Source organism: Hypanus sabinus, chromosome 14, assembly GCF_030144855.1.
Source record: "Hypanus sabinus isolate sHypSab1 chromosome 14, sHypSab1.hap1, whole genome shotgun sequence".
NCBI lineage: Eukaryota > Metazoa > Chordata > Chondrichthyes > Myliobatiformes > Dasyatidae > Hypanus > Hypanus sabinus.
The window spans coordinates 45,465,937-45,490,075 of NC_082719.1; the positions used below are offsets into that span (position 1 = coordinate 45,465,937).

At 40.4% G+C, this 24,139-nt stretch overlaps 1 protein-coding gene across 6 annotated transcripts in view; it reads right to left on the reverse strand.

The window, feature by feature from the left end:
- The window catches only part of apbb2b (amyloid beta (A4) precursor protein-binding, family B, member 2b), a 265,174-nt gene that overhangs the window by 107,563 nt on the left and 133,472 nt on the right, over positions 1 to 24,139 (reverse strand). For all 6 annotated transcript variants that reach the window (XM_059989082.1, XM_059989079.1, XM_059989083.1 and 3 more), the window contains 2 exons: positions 22,563 to 22,648; positions 22,393 to 22,453 (listed from right to left, as the gene is read on the reverse strand). In XM_059989082.1, coding sequence (XP_059845065.1) covers positions 22,393 to 22,453; positions 22,563 to 22,648 — 147 coding nt within the window. The remainder of the gene's footprint in view (positions 1 to 22,392; positions 22,454 to 22,562; positions 22,649 to 24,139) is intronic.

Below are 24,139 nucleotides of genomic sequence, written 5' to 3' on the forward strand. Positions count from 1 at the left end.
ATGCGGCCTGTCAGAATGCTCTCCAAGGTGCAACTATAGAAGTTATTGAGTGTATTTGCTGACAATCCAAATCTCTTCAAGCTCCTAGTAAAGTATAGCTGCTGTCTTGCCTTCTTTATAACTGCATTGATATGTTGGGACCAGGTTAAATCCTCAGAGATCTTGATACCCAGAAACTTGAAGCTGCTCACTCTCTGCAGTTCTGATCCCTCTATGAGGATCGGTATGTGTTCCTTCATCTTGCCCTTCCTGAAATCCACAATCAGCTCTTTTGTCTTACTGACGTTGATTGCCAGGTTGTTGCTGTGACACCACTCCACTAGTTGGCATATCTCACTCCTGTACGCCCTCTCGTCACCATCTGAGATTCCACCAACAATGGTTGTATGGTCAGCAAATTTATAGATGGTATTTGAGCTATGCCTAGCCACACAGTCATGTGTATATAGAGTAGAGTAGTGAACTAAGCACACACCCCTGAGGTGCGCCAGTGTTGATCATCAGCGAGGAGGAGATGTTATCACCAATCCGCACAGACTGTGGTCTTCCAGTTAGGAAGTCGAGGATCCAAATGCAGAGGGAGGTACAGAGGCCCAGGTTCTGTGACTTCTCAATCAGGACTGTGGGAATGATGGTATTAAATGCTGAGTTATAGTCAATGAACAGCATCCTGACGTAGGTGTTTGTGTTGTCCAGGTGGTCTAAAGCCATGCGGAGAGCCATGGAGATGACACTAGACACTAGATTTTAAAAAGTTTATGCCATAATTAGTTAGATATTTTTGTATTTAACTTCTGTGTGGTCAGGATTTTGGGATGAATGCGTGCTAGTAAATTTCAAGTCAGGTGCAGATGAATGCAGGGTAAATTTTGTTTTCAATGCTTTTTTAAAAAAAAACTTATTACATTCTCACCAATACCATTTCTCCCAGCAAAATTCTTATGATGTCTCAAACCAAAACTGTCTATTGTGCAGAATAAAGAAACTTTTAAAAAATTGTGCCCACCAGAAATAAATTTAAACCCAAAAAGACAACCTGACATTGTGCTCTTGGACACAGCAAGGAAGGTTTAAGCACACAAGAATTTTTAAATTAAACTCCCATGTATGATCATCCAAAATCTAAATGAATATGGCAAACAACCTCCTTACTCTGGTGTCTGAAGGAGTACTGAAGAAGTTTTATCCTTGAATTAATCTTGATTATGATTAACATCAACTGACACCACAACTAAAATTCACCAAAAATGCAGAGTTATGAGAGAGACTGGGATGATTTCCATATTCAGGAAGTTATATAACGAGTGTAAAGAAGATATTTAATGCCCCAGCTGTACCATTTCCATTGCATCCCATCCCTGTAATTTCCCCACATTATAATTTTCCCCTTTCCAAAATTTTTAATAATCAAAGAAAATAAATATATTATAAACCCTGCTTAGACAAGTAATTTTGGCACAGCATGTACTGACATGCTGCTGTGCTGAAATTATTCTCCTATCACCTACCCCATCTCAGTCTTTTGGCAAGACGTTTAAATTAATATTTTAAAGTATCAATTTAATAATTTAATAATCCTTTAGCAGGGAGGTTCTACTGCAGTTGTACAAGGCCTCGGTGAGACCGCACCTAGAATATTGTGTGCAGTTTTGGTCCCCTAATCTGAGGAAAGACATTCTTGCCATAGAGGGAGTACAGAGAATGTTCACCAGATTGATTCCTGGGATGGCAGGACTTTCATATGAAGAAAGACTGGATCGACTAGGCTTATACTCACTGGAATTTAGAAGATTGAGGGGGGATCTTATTGAAACGTATAAAATTCTAAAGGAATTGGACAGGCTAGTTGCAGGAAGATTATTTCCGATGTTGGGAAAGTCCAGAACGATAGGTCACAGTTTAAGGATAAAGGGGAAGCCTTTTAGGACCGAGATGAGGAAAACCTTCTTCACACAGAGAGTGGTGAATCTGTGGAATTCTCTGCCACAGGAAACAGTTGACGCCGGTTCATTGGCTATATTTAAGAGGAAGTTAGATATGGTCCTTGTGGCTAAAGGGATCAGGGGGTATGGAGAGAAAGCAGGTACAGGGTTCTGAGTTGGATGATCAGCCATGATCATACTGAATGGCGGTGCAGGCTCGAAGGGCTGAATGGCCTACTCCTGCACCTATTTTCTATGTTTCTACCCTCTTTACTCATCAAAACACTTCATATTTTTATCAGTTTAATCTAAACACCTTACATTCTACTTCTGTACCCTTTCATTTCAATATCAGAATTCTGTATAACCAAAGATCTCCTTTGGGATCTTAACAATTCCCATCATTCATTGAAGCATTTCTATTCTCATCTTCTGCTCCATGTTGAACTTCTTTCACTATATGCCTTTATTAATTTTTATTTGCATTATTGCCAGTTTCTTCATACTTTGAGGCATTCTTTTGTTTGCTTTCTATCCATAATTTTTGTAATTTTTTTTTACTAATGCTAGATCAATTTATTTTTACGTTAAAATTCCCACTGTGACTTTGCTGAGCCTCCACAACTAATTTGCGCTCCAAAAATCTCCTCTTTTAACGGTGTGGCACAGTCCTGCAGCTGTTAAAATAATGCTATTACTGCACTGGCAATGCAGCTTCAATTCCACCAATTCTGTAAAGAGTTCATATGTTCTTCCTATAACCATATGGGTTTCCTCCGGGTGCTCCTGTTTCACCCCACATCCTAAAGATGTACAGGTTAGTAGGTTAATTGGTCACATGGGCTTGTTGAGGGTCAAGGACCTGTTACTGAGTGGTTGGTCAGTCAGTCAATACATAGGTAGGTAAATAAAAACTAACCAAAGACTGTTGAAACTTGAAGTTTCCCTATCAAATAATTTGATTGTTCACATTGGTTTCAATTTCTATATTAAATGTAATTATTATATGGTACATGTGGCTAAACATTTTCTGTCCTGATCTTTCTTACCTCATCCAATTTTCTAAATAGTGTTTATCTAAATATGTAAATTCAGTGTTAGAAATAATACATCCTGTCCCTAGGTTACGGCAGGTTTCCATTTATGAGAACTGTCCGTTACCCAAAGAGTCTGCAAATTAGAAAAGGAGCCCCAGAGTTCCCAGCAGATGCCTACAGCCCCACAGCGACCAGCAAATCCATCTCACTGGTCTCCAAATGTATGGGCTGTACACAAGTCTGGAGTTTGTAAATGCTGCAGTGAGTGAGTGTCTATATATATAAAAAACACTTTCAGCGAAATACAGATGGCTTTGCCTAAAATATTTGTACTCATTAATGACACCTGCTTCTCCAACATGCATTTTAAAAAATATCTGCACATATTACACAAGTACATGCATGCATGCTGTGGAAGAATGGTATCATGTCTACAATCTGAAACTTACAGATCTAGGAAACACTTATTATCTCATTTTGATGATCAAGTATCTCAGTTTTGAGTGAGTTCTGTACTTTATTCCTAACATACAACAAATGCCATTCTTCATCCAACAGTAATGTTATAAGACATCTGACAGATATATTTGCTATTGGAGTCTGTTCCATTCCTGTTCAAGGCTGAAGAACACAAGAAGATACAAGAAGGAGCAAGCCACCAGGGCCCTTAAGCCTGGGCCGACATTCAATATAATTATTGCTGATTTCTGCCGGCTTAACTTCTCTTCTAAGCCAGTCTTACCCAAGACAAGTAGTTGAAAGATAGAGGAAATGAAAATTAGTCTTCCTTAATTTTCAATTCTTCTGTATTTGAAATACTTTCCCAACTCCACCTTATGTATTTCTAATGATCTGTCTCCACTAATTTTGGAGGCAGAGAATTCCAGAGATTCAGTACCTTCTGAGAGAAAAAAAATTCTACTCAGTTTTAAATGACTGGCACCTTATCTTGTAGTTTTGCCCTCTTGTTTGAGACTCCCCCACTGGGGAAAACACCTCAATATTTGCCCAGTTAAACTCCTTTAGGATTTTATAGGTTTGAATAAGGTGCCCCCCCCCCCCCCAATCTTCTATACTCCTATGGTATACAGACCTAAACTGTTTATCCTTTTGTAGTGTACGGATCTATTTCTTTTAGAGCAATAACCTATCCTCCTTAGCACTAAGTATTGATACTGCCTGCACACTCGCAGTTGCCTATGCATGCGCATTCTCTCTCTCACTGCAATGAGAATACACCATCTCCTGTGTGCATGTTATGTACGTAGTTGTGCACAAACACCTTTCTTGATAGGACATCTCCCTCGTCGCAAGATTTAGCTGGATAAAACTCCTTCGAACACAAATGATCTGGGAATAGAGGTTTGACAGGAGTTCTTTCTGCAGATTTGGTGACATTGTATTGGCCACCTTTTGTTAGCTCCCTGCCTGATAATGAGCATGAATTTAGCCAAACTATTGTGACTATTGCAAGGAGTACAGGAGGAGGGCAATTTCTAAGCGCTCATTTGGTGTCATCATCCAAGGACAAGGTTCAAGTTAAAACATTTCTTATGAGAGTTTTGTGTCAACATGAGAATGAACTAGTCAATTTTTGGAAATGGAGCCAGCTGGTACTTTTCAAAATAACAGTAGTATAAAACACAGGTTAAGACATGACAGCAATAACACAAATAGAAAACGAAAACATGAATTATTTTCAGGATTGATTTCATGTTTTAAATTAAGCAAGAAAAAATTTCTGAAAAATGAAGTATGAAAGATAGCCTGACATATGAATAAAGCATTAGTTATATTCTGATTTTACCCATCTATTTTATATAACTAGCCCAGAGAATAAAAAGGAGCACAGCCGACAGAATGAGAAAGAGTATTAATGCCTGACAGATTCTGAACAGCAAAATACCCAAATTCAGTGGACAGCAGCATACCCAAGGTCACTGGGAGGTCAGTGGGGTTTAGTGACTGGTAAGCCCCAGTGGATACCACACCACCCACCCAAGATTTAGGCTCTTTCCTAAGAAGAACCTAGTTAGCTAGCAAGGTTCTCCTCACTCCCCCCCCCCCCCCACCCTCCCCCAGGTACCACCAGTGAAAATCATCATTTAAATTAAGTTTCTGACACCTTCAAACATCTAAATGCACCCAGGCACTATGGGGAAAACAAGAAATGTTTTTTTCAGGTGGAATTTAACTTCTATCCATCATTCCCTTCCCAACTCATTTTCTCAATGGGTCAATTAGACTTGTAGCAGGTCAAGCTGAGAGGGCAGGTCGAGCATGTGCAGAGGAACTAGCTCAGGGCTGCTGCTTAGTTGGAGCAGAAAGCTCCATCCTGTGCATGGGAGTGGCTAGAATAGGAAGATTAGGGAATCTTTACCCCAAGCTTGGATGCTTTCTTCAGTATAGAGTGGCAACAGTTTTATTCCATTGACAGTTTTAGTAGATGGAATGTGCTGTAGTGATCAGTGTGATATTCCAGACTGTATCAAGAGTTTTCCTTGGAATCTGTCAATTTTGACATAAACATATACATATTTATGTCCACCCTGGAAGCAAGCAGCTCAGAGTCACATGACACAGGAACAGTCCTTTAGCCTAACGGATCCAGGTCCCCATCTCATCTAATTCCATTTGCCCGTGTTTGATCGATATCCCTCTGAACTTTTCCTATCCACATACCTGTCCAATTGTCTTTTAAATACTATTCTTGAATTAGAAAGCAATTTGTTGTGACTACTGCAACTACAAACATTCAAGATAATTTAAAATTATACAGGTAGGGCAATATTAGAGGATTGATGGATAAACTATGTAAACATGCAAAGAATACAGTTCCTTCTGTAATTAATTTGAAGTAATAACGAAATCTTGACCTACGAACTGAACTACTTGTAATTAAAATTTTACTAGTGACTACAATGGCTTACAATAAATCATAACCCATAATGCAATTTATTGAAACTAACATTTAATCTGCATTATTGCAGGGCAACATTTGGAACAATTAAAATATAGCTTTGGAAATTTAGTAGAAGTCATAAATATATATGAAAACAAAACATTAACATCTGTATGAAAGAAAATCACTTTTGACATTTTCTTTTAAAGTAAAAGGCACTCAAGCTGAATGATAAGTAAGTGCTGCATTATTTAACTGTAATCCCTTTCGATGGCAGCAAATGCATTTTAATGTTTGGTCCAGCTCTCTAACAAATATTGCTGCTGCTGCTACTTGAGTCACTCATTATGGTCCTTATTAGCAGCACGTTGGCCCAATAGATCAAGAGTAGGCTCCCCTGCCCCATCCACAACAAATAGTGACTTTTGCCCTAATCTCACAGGCTGTCACTGGATAATTTGGGGTAGAGAGAGAAACAACTAATACTGACTGATCCACATCTCTCAATACTTTTACTTTCCTTAAGTTTGCCTCAACTGTTTTATATTGGTGTTATTCTTACAGCTTTACACCTCCGTTATGCCATAAACAATTACTTAGGTCCAGTAGCTTTATTCTCACTTCTAATGATAAATCATGGCTCAATCACTTCCACTTAAATTTGTAATTCTTCACAACTAATTATTCAATAAGGGAACCTCAAGTTGTGAGAGCTGATAAAATATGCCCATTTTAGAGTCATAGAGAAATATAGCACAGAATCAGGCCCTTCCGCCCATCTAGTCCTTGCCAAAAACCTTTGACACTGCCTACTCCCAATGACCTGCACCGGGATCACAGCCTTCTATCTCCCTACTATCCAAATATCCTACCTACTTTTTGCACGTACATCTCTGATGAAGTAGGTTAGGACTTAGATAATGCTGAGGAATAAAAAACTCTTACAACGTTACTTCTATGTTGAGATGGTTTCCCTCCATCAGGCACAACCACTTTCCTTTGTTCCAGACTTGACCAACCAATGGAGAGATTTTCTTTCACTGCAATCGATCTTAATTATAGTGTTGGTCCACAAGGCCACACTAAGTAATTGTGTCACAATTGCAATTAATCTTTAAACCAATTTGGTATAGACAATGAAGCCTAGAGACAAATGCCTTTGGCAGAACTCCAAGTGAGCTATCTACTGGGTGGAATGACTACTTCCGTAATTTCAGTGACGATTGAAGGCAAAATAATGACAATTATCAAAATTAAATTTCTGGTTTTTGTGGACTAGACTTACCCAAGTGGAATGCCAAGTACATTGCTTTTTTTTAAATATATAGAACATCAAAGGTGCAGAAGTGGAGCCAATTAGACTAGTGAATTGAACATTTGTAGTAGGGCTGCTTTACAATAAATCAGGTTAATTCTGTCATTTAACTTAAATAAACCTGGGATAATTCAATCTAGAAATACAACTGCATTAATTTTTTTTTTAAACAAGTAGTGATCTGAAAGCAAAACTGACATTTCCTGAATGGGATGACTCCAGAAATTCAACTATGCATTTCTCCTCATACAATTTCTGTAATTCCCACTCTTTTCTGAACAATTGCAGGGACACCAGACCCTGTTTCAGACATGTGATTTCTTTTATGCCTTCCCCTCCTTCCATACATAGTACCACTGTAACTCCCAGTCTCATAACCAAGACCCAGGAACTACATCAAGGCCTGGGATGATATCCCTGCCTCCATTTACCTCTCACCTATTACCTCGTGACAATCTTCCTCAAGCGTCACCTGCTGAATTGATTGCCAAAGCTATTGTACTTCAGTTCCCAAATTTGCCAAGAATCTGACCCCCGACTATGAAAATGGCAATTCCCCTTTAGCACCTACTGCAAGCAGTTTACAGCTTTCATCCCCCAGAACACCCAATATTAGTGAGCTGAGTTAACAGGTTGTTTATCTTGGAAAATACTTGAACAAGTCACCAAATAATTTGTTTATATACATGGAAGACATGACTTCGAAGGACAGTGGAATCAGATTCCTCAATCACTTCCTCAAAAGCAAATTAAGTAAGACTAATGTAGAGAGTAGTGGGGAATGGCTGAGACATGGAACTAAATTAACCAATGTTCAAAGAGTATCAAAAAGCAAAGGGTCTCCTGTAATTCTATGATCTCAAGATGATATTTAGCTATTTATACTACTTGATGCTGATCTTGTAGATGATGACAAGAAAACCTGTGTAAGTCAAACAAAGGATAAAGATGGAAAACGATTGTACAAAATAGGAGAACTTAGAAAACTTAGAAATAGCAATGTAACAGAGCAATAGAAATAAAATGCAGAATTGAGATCAGCATTTTCTTTATGATAAGCAGTTTCCATCACCACACACGCACATGCACAATGAATTCTGGTTTATTGGGGGTAATCGCTTGTTTGGGGCAACTCTTAAAGAACAAAAACCAATCAAGTAAACAGCTGGGATTCCCTTCATTTAATTGGAACAGGAGACTGCTGCTGAACAGTTTTAACTAGTGTAAAGGGGGTTTCTTCTTTTTTCTTTGTTACCATGTATGTAATCAAAATGGCTTCTTTGTCCTGTTAAAAGCAGGAATGCTTCTTTGTTGCGAGAGAGTGCTGGAAGCTTGTTTGGGTTAAAATTTACTGATAACGAGAATTGTATTCCTTTGTAAACCAATTGGGATTAATGTTGTTCCTTCTTCTGAGTCTGAGCTATTGTTGGCGGGCTTTTGGGGAGTTCGGCGCGAGGGGGTGAGAGAGAGGACGCAATGCTGTAAGCTGGGCGAGGAACGGACCCCAAGTGGGGGTCCGAGGCCAGGAGGTACTCCGAGGAGAGGAGATGAAGCTAGATGTGAGGGTTGACCACTTCGGATGGTCCTGAGCTGCGAGTCGAGGAGTTCGGAGGGGATCGAATGGTGGCCAGAAGACTTCAGTAATTGAGCTCCAACAGTTGTGCACAAAGTGGTTTGGCCTTTGATACGTTTGGCACCTTTTCTTTATTTTTTCTCTTCATATATACTGTATCGTTGTTAATCACTTAGTTATAGTAACCTTTATAAATTGTACTCATTTAATCGCTTATGGTGTACTGTCTGTTTTGGGGCGAGGCGGGGACATCACACAGCATCCACACCAGCTGATTATCCAGTTTGGTGGGGCCGAAGGCTGCTCTCCCTAAACGAGAATGAGCTGAGCGAGCCTGACGCGACCCAGGGGGTTACATTGTGGGGGCTCGTCCGGGATTGATTTCTGTGGAAGCTGTGCGATCACCCTCTTTAGATTATGTCTGCGGCGAAGAGCTGGTGTGCCTTTGCGATTGCTGGTTATCACTGCGTGTGTGTTGGGTGAGTGGCAGTGCTTGGCTGAGGGAAAGCGACAGGGATTGGTTGAAAGTTTGAGTAGGTGGGCTGATGACGTTGTTAGGACTGTCGGGCACAATTTCCTTGAAGTGACAGCTGCCAGTTCTGGGAAAGTGTGGGAAAATGCGTGTGGTTCGACTGGAAGTCAAATGCCACAGCTGGGGGGGTTTATCATATCCGTGGCAGGAGATTGGTGGGAAGTTTTTAGGGTATCCCTTTTGGCTAGGGGGCAGATAAATTGCTTGCGGTGCCTAGGGGATCTGTCAAGGGGATCAGTTGTTCCGTTGATCCGAGAGGAATCGGGAAACTTAGAGGAGGCCCAGTGGGGGAGCGGCTTGGGGTCTCTGGGGGAGCACGTTCCCAGCAATGTACCAAGGAACTCCCGAAAGGAACAGACCCTATTCCTGAAGGCTTAGAGGGGCCATGCGCACAGGTGTTGTTACGGATGGATGGAAGTCAAGTTAAAGCCATCCTCAGCACTGGGGCGCCGGTTAAGTTGCTGTACGGTTTGTTTTATAACCGTTATTGGAAGCATTTACCCTTGACGACATTGAAGACACTGAAGATTTGGGGTACCAGTGCCGGTGATTATCCAGACGACGGTTGTTGGTCAGTGAAAATGGAGTTCTTAGAGGCAAATGTGGAGGTGACTGAGGTTCATGAATCGTTAATGCTGATGTGTCCGGACACTATTGAGACGGGCAGCGTTTCGGTTCTGGAGAGAACCAATATCCTGTTGGTGCGCTTGGGGACCTGCCCGGAGGAGGTGGGTGAGCACTGTTTGGAGGCATTGGAGATGCACCCAGAGTTTCCAGCTGCTTGTGCGGACGTGTGTAGCAGCATTGGGCCGATACCGAATTCAAACAAGAGCCAGTGGCGGTACGGCCTGGGGGAAGTATCTGAGGGTGAGACCCTCTTAGTGGACGCTGCGAAATACCATGAGGGAGGGGGAGTTGACTGCTGAAGACACCTCGGAGAGAGAGAGGTTGCGGTGACTGGCCCTTGCAGCTGTGGAAGACGTAGGCAGTGTGTGTGTGGATTATATTACGCTGAAGAGGTGCACTGTCAGTGACCAGAATACGGCCCTGAGGGCCGAAGAGGCGATGGCCTGTCTGAGTGGTGCGACGTGGTTTAAGGTGCTGGATCTGAGGAGTGGATGTTGCCAGATCCTGATGAGTGGGGCCGATAAGGAGAAGACGGCCGTTATAAGTTCCCTAGGAGACTTCTGGTCCGAAAAGATGCCACAGGGCATATCTGGAGCCTTTGCAACCTTCCTGCGGGGCAGGTGGAAGACCATAGGGGATGTGGAGGTGTTTGGAGTTTTGGTGTATGTGGATGATCTCTTGGTATTTGGATTTGCCTCAAGAGAATATGAAGTGAGGTTGTTGCAGGAGTGGCTGAGAACTACAGAGTCAAAGTGTTTTTTGGACACGTGCCAGGGCTGGTGAAGGTCACAGCTCGTGAGCGACTGTCTCTACAGAATCAAGTTTGAAATAAAGACGGAGAGATTGGAGAAAGTTGATCTGGAAGAAGTCATGAGGAAGAAAAAGCTGGAGGGAAGTGCCGTGAATACTGAACAGGAAGCTGAAGAGACTGCAACAGCAGTGCAGGCCACGTGTTTCCGTTTGGAGAAGATCAAACAGCAGAATCGATCGATCGCAGAAATGAGGAAGAATACAGATTTGATGGATGATGTGCTGGATGTGTGGTACATGCTGCCTTTTGCTGACTTTCCCTCGATTGAGGAAGAGACCTTTGGCCCTTCTCCCATTGAGTCAGGTGTAGCGGGGAGGGTTAGCTGTGTGCAGTGTGGGGCATGAGTGGGAGGTTGAGAGAGGAATTGGTAGTGGGTCCAAGGTATCCCCAGTTGTGTCCTAGCCTGAAGGGTCTAGGTGAGGGGATGTACGGAGGTCTCAGAAGGGTTAGGGAACTCCCAGATAGTTGGCCTAAGTAGCGCCTGAGGAACAGGGTGTGAGGTTTACTGTGTGGGGAGGAGATGTCACTGCTTGTGTTTGGGTTACGGTGTGTTGGCAGGAAAGGTGGCGAGTTATTTAATAGTCATGAGGACATGACTTTTATTTGGTGGGGGAGAGTGTAAAGGGGGTTTCTTCTTTTTTCTTTGTTACTGTGTATGTAATCAAAATGGCTTCTTTGTCCTGTTAAAAGCAGGAACGCTTCTTTGTTGCGAGAGAGTGCTGGAAGCTTGTTTGGGTTAAAATTTACTGATAACGAGAATTGTATTCCTTTGTAAACCAATTGGGATTAATGTTATTCCTTCTTCTGAGTCTAAGCTATTGTTGGCGGGCTTTTGGGGAGTTCGGCACGAGGGGGTGAGAGAGAGGACGCAATGCTGTAAGCTGGGCGAGGAACGGACCCCAAGTGGGGGTCCAAGGCCAGGAGGTACTCCGAGGAGAGGAGATGAAGCTAGATGTGCTTGGTTGACCAAGTCGGAGGGTCCTGAGCTGCGAGTCGAGGAGTTCGGAGAGGATCGAATGGTGGCCAGAAGACTTCAGTAATTGAGCTCCAACGGTTGTGCACGAAGTGGTTTGGACTTTGATAAGTTTGGCGCCTTTTCTTTATTTTTTTCTTCATATATACTGTATCGTTATTAATCACTTAGTTATAGTAACCTTTATAAATTGTACTCATTTAATCGCATATGGTGTACTGTCTGTTTTTGGGCGAGGCGGGGACATCACACAGCATCCACACCAGCTGATTACCCAGTTTGGCGGGGCCGAAGGCTGCTCCCCCTAGACGAGAACGAGCTGAGCGAGCCTGAGGTGACCCAGGGGGTTACACAAGCATCACTTATGTGTACTTGTGTGGCTGTTAGGCACTACACCGTGCTTAGAGCAGTTTTTAAATAGTGCCAGTTGTGTATTTCCGTTCAAAAAGCAGTGATTTTTGTCACTGATAGTTGGTGAGAAATAAGCAGTAAGACAATTTAGAATTGTTTTGCTTGCCATGGTTTCAGGCCTTGAGGCCTGAAGAAACCAGAAACAGCGGGGAGTGAAATAAAACCATCTCACTAGTTCAACAAGTTAGGTACTACGAAGAATTTGAAGGCAACAATCATCTTTAAAGTTACAATGAAAATGAAGATTTGGAGGATGCAATTCTTTAGACTGTCCATTATCTGCACTGGGTGTCTGTGCTGATTTTGCTCATTTACAGTCGATCAAAAGAATACAACAGATTACACCGGATGAATTCCACAACCGATCTAATACACAGTTTTATAGTGCTGTAGCAGTATTGGCAGTGTTCTAATTTGTTCTGTATTTCATTTAAATACATAACATGTTACTCAGTTAAATGGTAGTTTGTCTTTTTATACCTGTTTAATTATTTCCAAGGAGTATCTGTGATAGGATGAATCAAGCTGACTTAATGGCAGCAATTTCCATTTAATAATAAGCTTCTTGGTCTGTGTAATGAGTTGTTAGTGATGAGCAGGTGGGATTTGTCTGGCAGGACAATGGTGCAAGAAAAACAAAGCCAACAAGATAAAAAACAAACTAAAATGGAAAATGTTGTAAAAGTTAAGCAAGTCAGGTTGCATCTGTGCAAAGAGAAACATTTAGCATTTTCAGATGAAATATCCCACATCAGACCTGAGAAAAATAAATATGTTACTCCAAGTAGCAATGAAAGGTGGGTGAAATCGAGGGAACTTGTCTGGTAGAGTGATATCATGTGACTGCTGGAGCAAGGCCAAGCTGCTAAGGCTATGTAATCAGTTCAACTTAAAAACATAAACATAAAGCAATTACTTTGCAACTTTGGTAGATTAGGACAAGTCCAGCCAGGCAAGACAGCAAAAGAGAAAAGAATGACAGGCAGACATGCTTCTTATATGAACAAGGAAAAGGAGCATGTTATCTAGACATTAGATTAAGTCCATGCCCAGATAGAAGACAAGATGTTGTTCCATGAATTTGTATTGTGTCTCCCAATAATAGTGCAGTCAACTGTAGTCAGAGACATTTGCTAAGAAAGAGAAGTGGCTGTGGATTTAAGTCCTGATCAATAACACCAAAAACTAGAAGGGAAAGAGGAGCAACTGAAAGCGACATGCAGACATGGTAGCAGGGAGCACAGAACTTCAAGGTTGAAGATGAAGTTCAGTACCAACACTGAAGAAACTGGCCTCTGTTCTCCTTGTTGTTAGTTTTATTAAAGTCCCATTCTTCTGGCTGGTCACCTGTGAAATGCACTTATTGGGGTGAAGGAGTTGTACTTCCATGGTATGCATGAAATTAATTTGTCATGTTATGTTGTCATTCAAATGCAAGTACACTCAAATGTAAAATGTTATTTACCATCAATTTCTTTGATATTCAAAATTGACCACTAAAAGTTTAAAACTACATTCTTTCCCGCATTAAGTTAGATTCAAGATAAAAAGCACTAAAAACGTTTCCAGTCTCTATTCTCTCTCCCTTGATCAAACTTTATTTCCCTTCATTTACATACAATTATTTCATCAACTTTATACTTATGACAAACACACACAACTTTGCTCATTCTGATTAAAGGCACAGTTGGCTGCAAAGTTTATTCATGCCCCAAGAACTTTCTATTTCTTGCCGCACCTTTCTCAGCCCACATTTTCTAGAAATCAAACATGCAAGGGCTAGCCTAATTAACTTAAACTGATGGATGCATGCTTCTCAAACTCTGGGCTGCCATTTCCCCAGACAGAGACAACAATAGTGCATTGTATTAAAGAATCCAGCAGATGGAGCCAATTTCCTGACTTCACAGGCTGTGCACTCAGTTATATGGGAAGAATTTTTTTTGCAATGTGCTCTCAACTATTTATCAACATCCAAAACCCCCCCTGGAGAAATGACATAAATGGCTACATTTATTTTTCACTGCTATCACATGAAATAAAGGGAATCTCAGAGAATACAGACACTTTATTTTGTGTAATCTCATTTGGTAAGTTTCTGTAAAGCACACATGCTGTGATCCCTGCAATAATTAGTCCAAGTAGCCATTCTCTCCGTTTGCTAAAGTAGGCCACGAGACTTCACTTTCAAGTCAAAACCCAAACTTACTTTGGGGCTGTGAAATTTTCTGAAGAGCCATTTCTGTCTATTGAAAAATAATTTAAACACTGAACCCAAATCAGGTCCAAACAGTACAAGTAAAACACCTAGATACCCAAGATAAAAAGCAGACGCTGGAACACCATCCAAATTATAGCTCATTACATGTCCAAGTCTTCTGTAGACTTCATGGAAAAATAGTGCACCATTGTATACAGTGGTCAAGAATAGCCACTGATATGAATCGGCCAATTTTTCTCCTTAGCTGCCATTGACTTGAACCCACAAACAAGACTACATCGGTTGCTTTTGCCCAAATCAGTAAACTGGAAAAGCATATCCAACCCTTGCAGCTTATTACCAGTAGTATATACTACAAAATAGTTTAGTTGTATTTAAGTTATTCTACAAGTAGAACTTAGAATAAAGCAGTACAATACAAGCCCTTCGGCCCATAATATTGTGTTGACCAATACAAGAACAATCTAACCCTCCATTTTTCTTACACCCATATAGGAAGAGTCTTTTTAGATGCTGCAGGGTGAGCCTCCATCATCCACGGCAGTGCAGAGATCACAGAAAGGCTTCTAACACTGAAACAGACAGAAATAACTAATCTTGGCAATTAGACAGCCTTTGAAATAAAATTGGCAAAGACTGAAGTTACAAGTAAAATTTTATCATCTGAACTGGAAGATGTTGTCGAGGAATAGCTGAAAATGAGGGAATTAAAGGAGTTGGGGAGGGGTGGAAGGACCTATATGCCCAAGTAAAGGATTCTGCAGAGCATTTTTAGCATTTTCTAAGATCACTGTGTCTATTAACAAGAATGAGGCATGGTGATAATTTTCCCTTCATATAATTAGAATTATTATATGGGGCAGTACAGTAGCATAGTGGTTAGCACAGCACTTTACAGTCCCAGTGACCCAGGGTCAATTCCTGCCACTGCCCATAAGGAGTTTGTACCTTCTCCCCGTGAACGTGTGGGTTTCCTTTGGGTACTCTGGTTTCCTCCCACAGTCCAAATTCACACCAGTTAGTAGTTCAATTGGGCATTCTAAGTTGTCCCATGATTAGTCTAGTCAGGGGATTGTTGGGCAGCACAGCTTTAAGGGCCAAAATAAATAAACAAACAAATAAATAATTCAGATAAGGCATCAAGGCACATTTTCAGAGAATTTCCTTTAAGCCTGGCTGAAACCAATCTGAATAATCAAAGTATCTGAATGCTCGATAAATGTGTGAAATCCAATGGCTCTGTGAGGAATTGTCCACATACCTATAAAATGTGAAAATGATACTCCTGGATGGGATTAGTTCAACCTGACCCAGGTGTCATAAGCTAAGTATTGCAGCTGTCATTTCTCTTGTAGTTGCAGTAATTCTATTAAGAGTACTGTCAGCAAGAGAAGGAAGCAGAACAATAACTCACATTCTATCTTCATTTCTACTGTCTCATGTGGAATGTAAATTTTGAATGCTGTGTATTTTGACTCTTTACATTAAATTCTGTGTATTACCACTCTAGGCCACGATCTTCACCAGGAATGAATGACAGCTTCCTAGCCACCAACTTTGAACACACAGCTTTACTTAAAAGTGTATGTTATTAATTTACATTTATTGTGGGATGTTCCCAAGATCTCTAGATGTCTGCAGAATATCAGGTCACATGAAGGAAACATTTTATGAGATTAAAAAGTTTGAGATTTTGCAAACTTCTGTAAGAATTTGTGATCTTTCAATATTGCAGTGATAAAAACTGAACTTTCATCTGTATACTCTAGAATAATGTGTGTTACATGAGCTTTATTAAAAGATGAAAAACATTTTAAGATTGAGTTAAAATATTGGCTGCTGAGAGTTGGTTTAAACTTACTGGACATGGGAGGTCAAACAGAAGATAACTGGAATGGTCAATTCGGAGTAACAAAAGATATGCTGATGTTGTGCAGAGGCTAAGACAGGAGTCGTGCATCATTAGGGAAGTGGAAGTCAGGAGTACTGACAGGTTCCATATTTATATTCACAAACGTATCCCTAGCTACCCGAGTCTGGCTCAACCTGAAGATAATTGCCAGTGAAAGAAGTCAATCTGATATTAATGGATCAGTTTGGTTCAAGGTTGTGGACACTGTGGCGGGAATATGGAATGGAAAGCACATGCAGAATTCTCCAGTTAAAATTCTGATACTCTTCGATAACAATTGAATTGTCAGTATATTGTTCATTTGCCTTTATTGTTCAAGCATCCAGCCAATGTTGCAAGTGGATAGCAATAGTTATTACTCCAACCGGAGAACAGCTGTTAAAGGAAACCGGTTTTTCATTTGATCACTCATTCATTTCTATCAAACAACTTTCATAACTTATTTTGCATCTTCAGGCACCCAGCATTGTTCAAACCTCACATGCTCAAAGCACAGTCCCTGCTCCTACTTCTTAGGCAGTTCCTTAGAGATTTCTACTCCAGCTCTTTGAGGACAGGAAAATGCCAGTGCATGATTTCATTCAAGGTAGGAACGTCACTGCACATTTACTACAAGGGCTTGAAAGAGCAAAGTCTTGGTCCAGTGGCAAGGTGGTCCAAGCCAACTGGATACCAGACTCTACACCATAGGCTCAGTGTGTACACACACATACACTTGTGTAGATACAAACAGCTCTTGCCCACACCTTCTTCCATCCTCCCTCACTGTCCCTCCCTTCCCTCCAGGTTTCCCCTCCCTTAATTTCACCCTCCCTCAAAACTGGTGTCAATAACTACACAAGAATACTCAGGGTAACACACACAAAATGCTGGAGGAACTCAGCAGGCCAAACAGCATCTATGGAAAAAGGGTATGGCCTGAAACATCAACTGTACTCTTTTTCATAGATGCGGCCTAGCCCACTGAGTTCCTCCAGCATTTTGTGTGTGCGTCGCTTGGATTTCCAGCATCTGCAGATTTTCTCTTGTTTGTGAGTCCCAACCCCAGAACAATTTAAGCATGTTGTACGTAAGTGATTCCAAAATAAATGGTTCAGATTAAATACCGGTAGTCATGTGAGTTGGATACTGTATTGAGTAACAGAAACTAATAGTCTCTAAATCCTGCTCTTCATAAATTCAGTATAGTTTGTACATGCACAAAGTAAGGTAGAACCAAATGGCCCTGCAAATGATATTTTTTCCAATCAACTACTGCAATTAATGCCTCTACATCCTGCTTAACCAATTTACAAAGTGAAACAAGTACTTTTTCAAAGCACTGGGTAGATCTTCAGCTGCTTCCGTTTTAAATCCTTCACATTCCTCTTCTTCATTGGCACAGCTAAAACTTAAGCTTGCAATAATTATACAGCCAGCAATCACTGCTGATGATTCAATCATGACAAGTGTCAAAATTCAAACATGAGGCACCAGACTCCACACTTTGTTTTCTCTTATAGGGCAAAGTACAGAGTAAGTGGACAGCAGCAACCAGGCATGTTTGTGTATGATCATTATGGAGTAACACATTAATTAACAGTAGGAATCCTATTGCCGAGGCTCAAGCCTGCTCAAAAGTGTTCTGTTGCATTGGCAAAAATCCTTCTATCACTTTGATAATTACTGACTGTAGACTAATTGGGCAAACGTTAGCTGGATTGGATTTGCTTTTAGTATTTACAACAGGATATATCTGGCCAACTCTCAATCAAGTTGAAGCCACTATAGTAACAGCACTGAAACAGCTTGGCTTAAACCCCAGCTAATTCTAGAGAACAAACCTTTGCAGATATAGTTAGAATATTGCTTGATCCATTAGCCTTTGCTGCATTCTGTACTTTCAGTTACTTCTTGTTATCATGTGGAATTCAATCAAATTACCCGAAAATGGTGGGAATCTCAAGATGATTATCCATTTGGCATTTTGGCTGATCACCGATACGAATGCTTCACCCATTTTTGCAGCAAAGCACTCTACTGTAACAAAGGACAGACCCATTCCTGAAGCCTCCATCTCTTATTATCTAATTGCCATCATGATTTTCAATTAGCTGTAAGCAGGATTTTAGAGCTTTGGTCTGATTTGCTTTAATGAGGCAGACATAATTAACATACATTTCAGGAGTATTTTTAATCCTTAGAAAATGGCTTGGAAAGTCTTTTAGTTTTGACTCTCATTGTTTATTATACAGTATGTAAGTCGTGGGAAGATTTTTTCTGCAATATTTCCAGAACTGCACCCTCATTTTATTTCTGCTGCAATATAATTAGATTATTTGCATAAATGGGAATAAACAGAAGAGAACATTAACTGACAGAAAAAAGAAAACATTCCTATAGAAAATTGAAAGAATAGCAAATAAAAATTGGTAATATATAGTAATAAAATCAAAGATATACCACTAACAAGATAAAAAGAAACAATAGCTGGATTTCATACATCAAATCAGCACTTGTGAAAAAATAACTGCTAAAAGATATATCTTTTTAACATAATGACACATCTAACAGAAATACTGAAAAACGTAAAGTTCTGAATTTATACAGCACTGATGATGAAGCAGACAGAATCAGAAGCAAGATATCAAATAAATTTAATGTAGAAATCACAAAGGAGATACAAGGGTATGATTAGAAAAAATGGTCAAAAATCAGCATCAAGAAGAGTGCTGATGTAGTACAGAAAGTATAAGGATTTCAGAATAAATTCTAGAACTTGAGTCCACACAGTTGAAGGCACACTCAATGATCAGAGCATTTTTGAAATCAGGGGTGCTCAACAGACCTGTGTTGGAGGAATACAGAGACTTTGGGGGTGGATTTTATTCTGGAGCACATTGAGGTGAAGGAAAAGAATACTAAAATCACGGTGTTTCTGGACGGACGCCAATGCAGGCTAGCAAGCTCTAGGGTAATATCTGAAGAGGAAGAGTTTTGGATAACCTCGTTTCAGCACCAGAGGATCATCGATGTGCCGTGGTAACAAAGGCATGGATAAGGGTATCCACAGTAGCAAATAAGCAGACGATAAATGACAAAGTTACAGAGATGGAAGTGGGTGGTCAAGCTCATTCATCAAGATTAAATGCAGCACCCACTAAATGTTCAACCTTTGTCGTCAGCAAGAAAGATGCTGTTAATAACTTGGGAAAGGAGATGTATGCTAGTTTCTTGGGAAGACAAAGACTCTGGTCTTCCCAATATTTTGACAGAGACAAATTCTGTTTTTTCCATTTCTAGCTGTCAGAATCTACAGGCAGTGGGAGGATGGAGAGAGGTGGTGGTGAATATTGTAAGAGGAGCTGGATTACCTCGACACAGATATGAAAAATATTATGTTTTCAGACAATGTTACTAAGGGCAGTGCATAAAAAAGAAGCCAGATATGATCAAAATAAAAGCCGGGGACATTCAGATGCATAGATACAGAAAGAGAAGCCACTGAGGGAGATTCTCTGCATATGGCCAGGCAGGTTAAAATGGAACTAGCTGAGGGCAAATACATTCAGTTCAGCTCTAGAAAACACATTAAGGTTAATGTGACAGCGGCTTCAGATACGATGAACAATGAAACATACTTTATCAAGTGCATCAAATAGAATTTATGACCGATTGCTACCGTTTCACATTTGGCAGGGAATCAATATTGAGTCATAAGAAAGGAAGACATTAAGGTAGGAGTCAGTTTTGGAGGGGAAAGGGAGGTGGAGTAGTTTTCAAGAAGGTTCCTTTATCTAAGGCTCCCTAATCAAATCTGGTTCATTACACAGCACCCAATCCAGAATTGCCTTTCCTGAGTGGGCTCAGCCACAAGCTACTCTAAAAAGCTGTCTCACAGGCATTCTACAAATTTTGTCCTGATTTTCTCAATCTACCTGCATACAGAAATCCCCCATAACTATCATCCCCTTATGAGTATATAATGCTCAGGTCTGCAAGAATGCAAGAATGAGATCTCTGACCGGAAGAATAACCTATATAAAGACATAAATGGGGTCAAGGGCATCTGAGGAAGACAGTGTGACTGATGACATTAATGTCCTTTGATATGTTGCAATTAATGGACTGGCAAAATATTATCAATAATTCTCTAAGCCTGCCAACAGCTGAGAGCTATAGAGGAAAGCAAATGAATGGGAGCATTACCATGCACTTAATTTCTTGTATTAAAAGATAATTTATATTCAAATAGTAGTAACAATTGGTAGAAAATGAACAGTGGGAAGTATTGTTTAAAGAGAGATTGTAACTAATATTACTGAAGCTTAGGACAAAATGATTGCACCAGTAAAATGGCACCAAAAAAATTATAGGTACAAATCATAAACCCAAGAGATTCTGCAGATGCTGGAAATCCAGAGCAACACACACTACCTCCGGTACCTTGTGTGCACTGCACTGGATTTCAGCATCTGCAGAATCTTGTGCTTTTGATTTGCTGCTCCACTACGTCTTACCCTGAAGAAGTTTAAACCTTCTCCTCGACGGGAGTTCAGTGAGGCCCTCTCCCCCTGCTCCCCGTGACTCTTTGACCATGGACTTACCTTCTGGCTTGTCCTCTTTCCCCTCCCCCCACACTCTTAATCCAGCATCCTTCCCCTTCGTTTCCAGTCCTGGTAAAGGGTCGTGGTCCGAAACGTAGACTGTTTATTCATTTCCATAGATGCTGCCTGACCTGCTGAGTTCCTCCAGCGTTTCGTGTGCTCAGCATTATAGGTGAACTCATTTCAGCAGGAATAGACCATATTACAGGGAAACACTAGCCATTGAGAATTATTGGGGATTTCTGAAGGGCACATTGACTTAGTCAAGGTTATGGAGAAAATAAGGGACCATCAATAAAGTAGATGTAGTGGAACTTCAAAAAATAACTTGCCCTGCATCAGTACTTAATTATTTATATCCATTCCTAATGAGCCTTTATATTTATATGATTTATGAAAAAAAATCTTCAATAAATTATCTGAACTTTGCAAAAAATAAATCAATCTTCCCATAATACATTTTCTCCAGTTATTCGCTTAATAAAACAGCATTTATGACAGTAGTCATATACCAGACCTTAAATGGAACATTTCAAATGCTTATAATCACCAACTCAGAGATTGACGACCATAGAACAATCCTTGCTCAAAATCAAGGCTTCATTTCCAATCCAGCTACAAAGAAGGATTAGTCCCATATTAGGAAGCTGTTTACAAATTATGTACATTAACTTTAGATATCCTTTCTCAAAGGAGATTAAGAGAGCATCTGCCAATATGGGATTGAAATTTTCTGAGCTTTTAAAACTAAAGCAGTTTCCCTTGTAAAATTTTAGCTCCAGATAACTATTTTTTTTCTCTAACTTGAAAGCAATTTGGTGGTCATCTTATATTGCAGATTTCAACTCTCAGCAGGTGACAAAATACAGAAGAATGAATGCTGGGTAACTCACATCAACAGAAAATAGAATAACAATTACCAAAAGCTAGCCAGTATTTCCACACATAAGTACCAACCAGCAGTGTTATGTCAGTGTATTCTGGACTACAGTACTGTGCCTGTTCCCTATAGGTGGCAGTATGTCTGACCCCTTGCTCTGGACTCAGGGCACCCATTCATTCAAACATGATTAGCAAGCTTCAATTAAAGAGATGTAAGAAAAGTTAATTTTTTTAAAGTAATATTTTTGATTTATTTTAATGACTTGGAAGAGTTTTCAACTGTTTCCAAATGCCCCTGGTAATTAGCGCTACTTAAAAAGGGTAGATATTACAGTACAAGTTCTCAGAAGATGAAAAGGGCAGGCCATAAGCAAGATTTTAGTTTTCTGCAACCTAGTCACCAGTCAGAAATAGCTGCCTTGTGGAATGACCATAGAATGAGGCCACCAGGCTCTCAGTGTCCTCTGGGAGGCAAAAGCGAAAGGTCAGGCACTCGACTGGAAACAATTGTTCAAGATCTGGTCCATTAGCAATCACTGAACCTGTAACAGAACTGATATATCCAATTGCCCTTTTGCTAAAAGAAAACCAACAAATAAAGAGAAGCAATTGACTGGTCAACTGTTTTTTAAAAACGCCAGGCAAGGCACAAATTTGAAGATTAGAATGGCAATGCACCAACACTGACCTTTGCTTCTGGGTCACTGTTGATAGTGCAGGAACCATCTTCCTCAGACTGTGGTATTGTTCTACAAAAACAATAGAAATATGTCAGTACAAAACCATGAAGACAGGTACCGCAATACAGAAAATCCAAATCAATGCTTCTGATGGAAAAACTATCTTATTTTACGATACCTCAGTTTCAGAGAAGCATAGCGTAATGTTGCCCCTTCAAACTCTTTCAGACTTGGGTCAGGATTGACAGTAGCAGCATGCAGATCCTGTGACAAAAGAGCACGATGAATTTTTGAAGAAAATATGGAAAACTTCAAGGTTAGCTATACACCCAAAGATACAATTATTAGCATTGAAGCGTTAGTGTTAAGTACTGTACTCTTATTATGGATGGTGCATATCTGATGCACCATCATTAATTCACTCTGAGACGTAAAGGCGAGATATCGGCTTTTATTGACTGGAAGAAGGAACCAGCAGTGAGTGACCACCATACTACATCCTGGAGACTGAGAGGCCGGGCCCAGGCCTCAATCGCCTTTATACAGGGGTCTGTGGGAGGAGCCACAGGAGCAGTCAGCAGGGGGCATGTCCAGACAGGCACACGTAGTTCACCACAACATCAAAAGCAAGAAAACTTCTACAAATACTTCCACTTTCCAGACTGACTAATTGTCTAGACTAGCTAAATGGTTTTGCTAACCTTGTATCAAATAATTATTTGCTTCGTACTATGGGTTCATCGCTAAACACACTCACGCTTCATACAACCTCAGTAACCTGCAGAATCAGAGAGATACAACTAGAACAAGAACTGAAGCTAAATGATAAACTCCCTGAAATAGAACAGCACTGATGAGTACTCCATGCTGCAAATGTTACCACAATTGCTGACATCTTCCAGTTCAGGATGAAAAAGCTCACCCTCAAATCAAAACTGTTTGATGTTCCATTCATAAGCCTACCCTCTCCACTACCCTGCGCAACACTTCAACCAAGATGAGTGGGAATGATTCAGAAAATACCCAACACTTAAAACAAGGCCTCCACAAGGGACTGTTGCATCATTGGTAATGAAAATTCATATATTGTTACAAAATGCAACCACATGAGTCAGCAAATATCACCCCACCTTCTAGTTGCAACAATCTCTGTGTCAATAGGGAGAAACACAGGGCAGCAGCTGGAGTTTCTAAGGCTAGTGTCATAGGCCACACCACCTTCAGCTTCTTCATCACTCATTCACAAGGACGGAAGAGTGAATATTTGCTGATGGCTGCACAGCATCGAGTTTTATTTGCATCTCCGTGGAAAACAAAACAGTTTGGAAAAACGATAAAGTTTAACAGGACCAAACGCAACTTGTTTCAGGAACGGGACACAAGTTCGGCTTCCCAAGACAAATGGCTCACCTCTCGACACTCACAAATCTCATAATCAAGACTGTTCATTCGCTTAGATAAATCCACTCCAACCATACTCAAGAAGCCATATGTTATTTAAAATCAAATAGTCTACTATGTTGACACCGTTAAGAATTCACACCCTCCATTACTGAGCAGGGTGCTTTGCAGTAACACACAAAGCACCCCAGCTGCTTTTGCTTAAAAGGAAGCAATTGGTGCACTGAAGCATCATCGCTTACAACATCAGGTCACACAAATCTGACTTTTAAAACATATGACTGTTTCTTCATTGTATCTGTTAAAATTCTTAAACTCCCAGCCTGTGGGGAGTATGTTCAGCACATGCAGAAA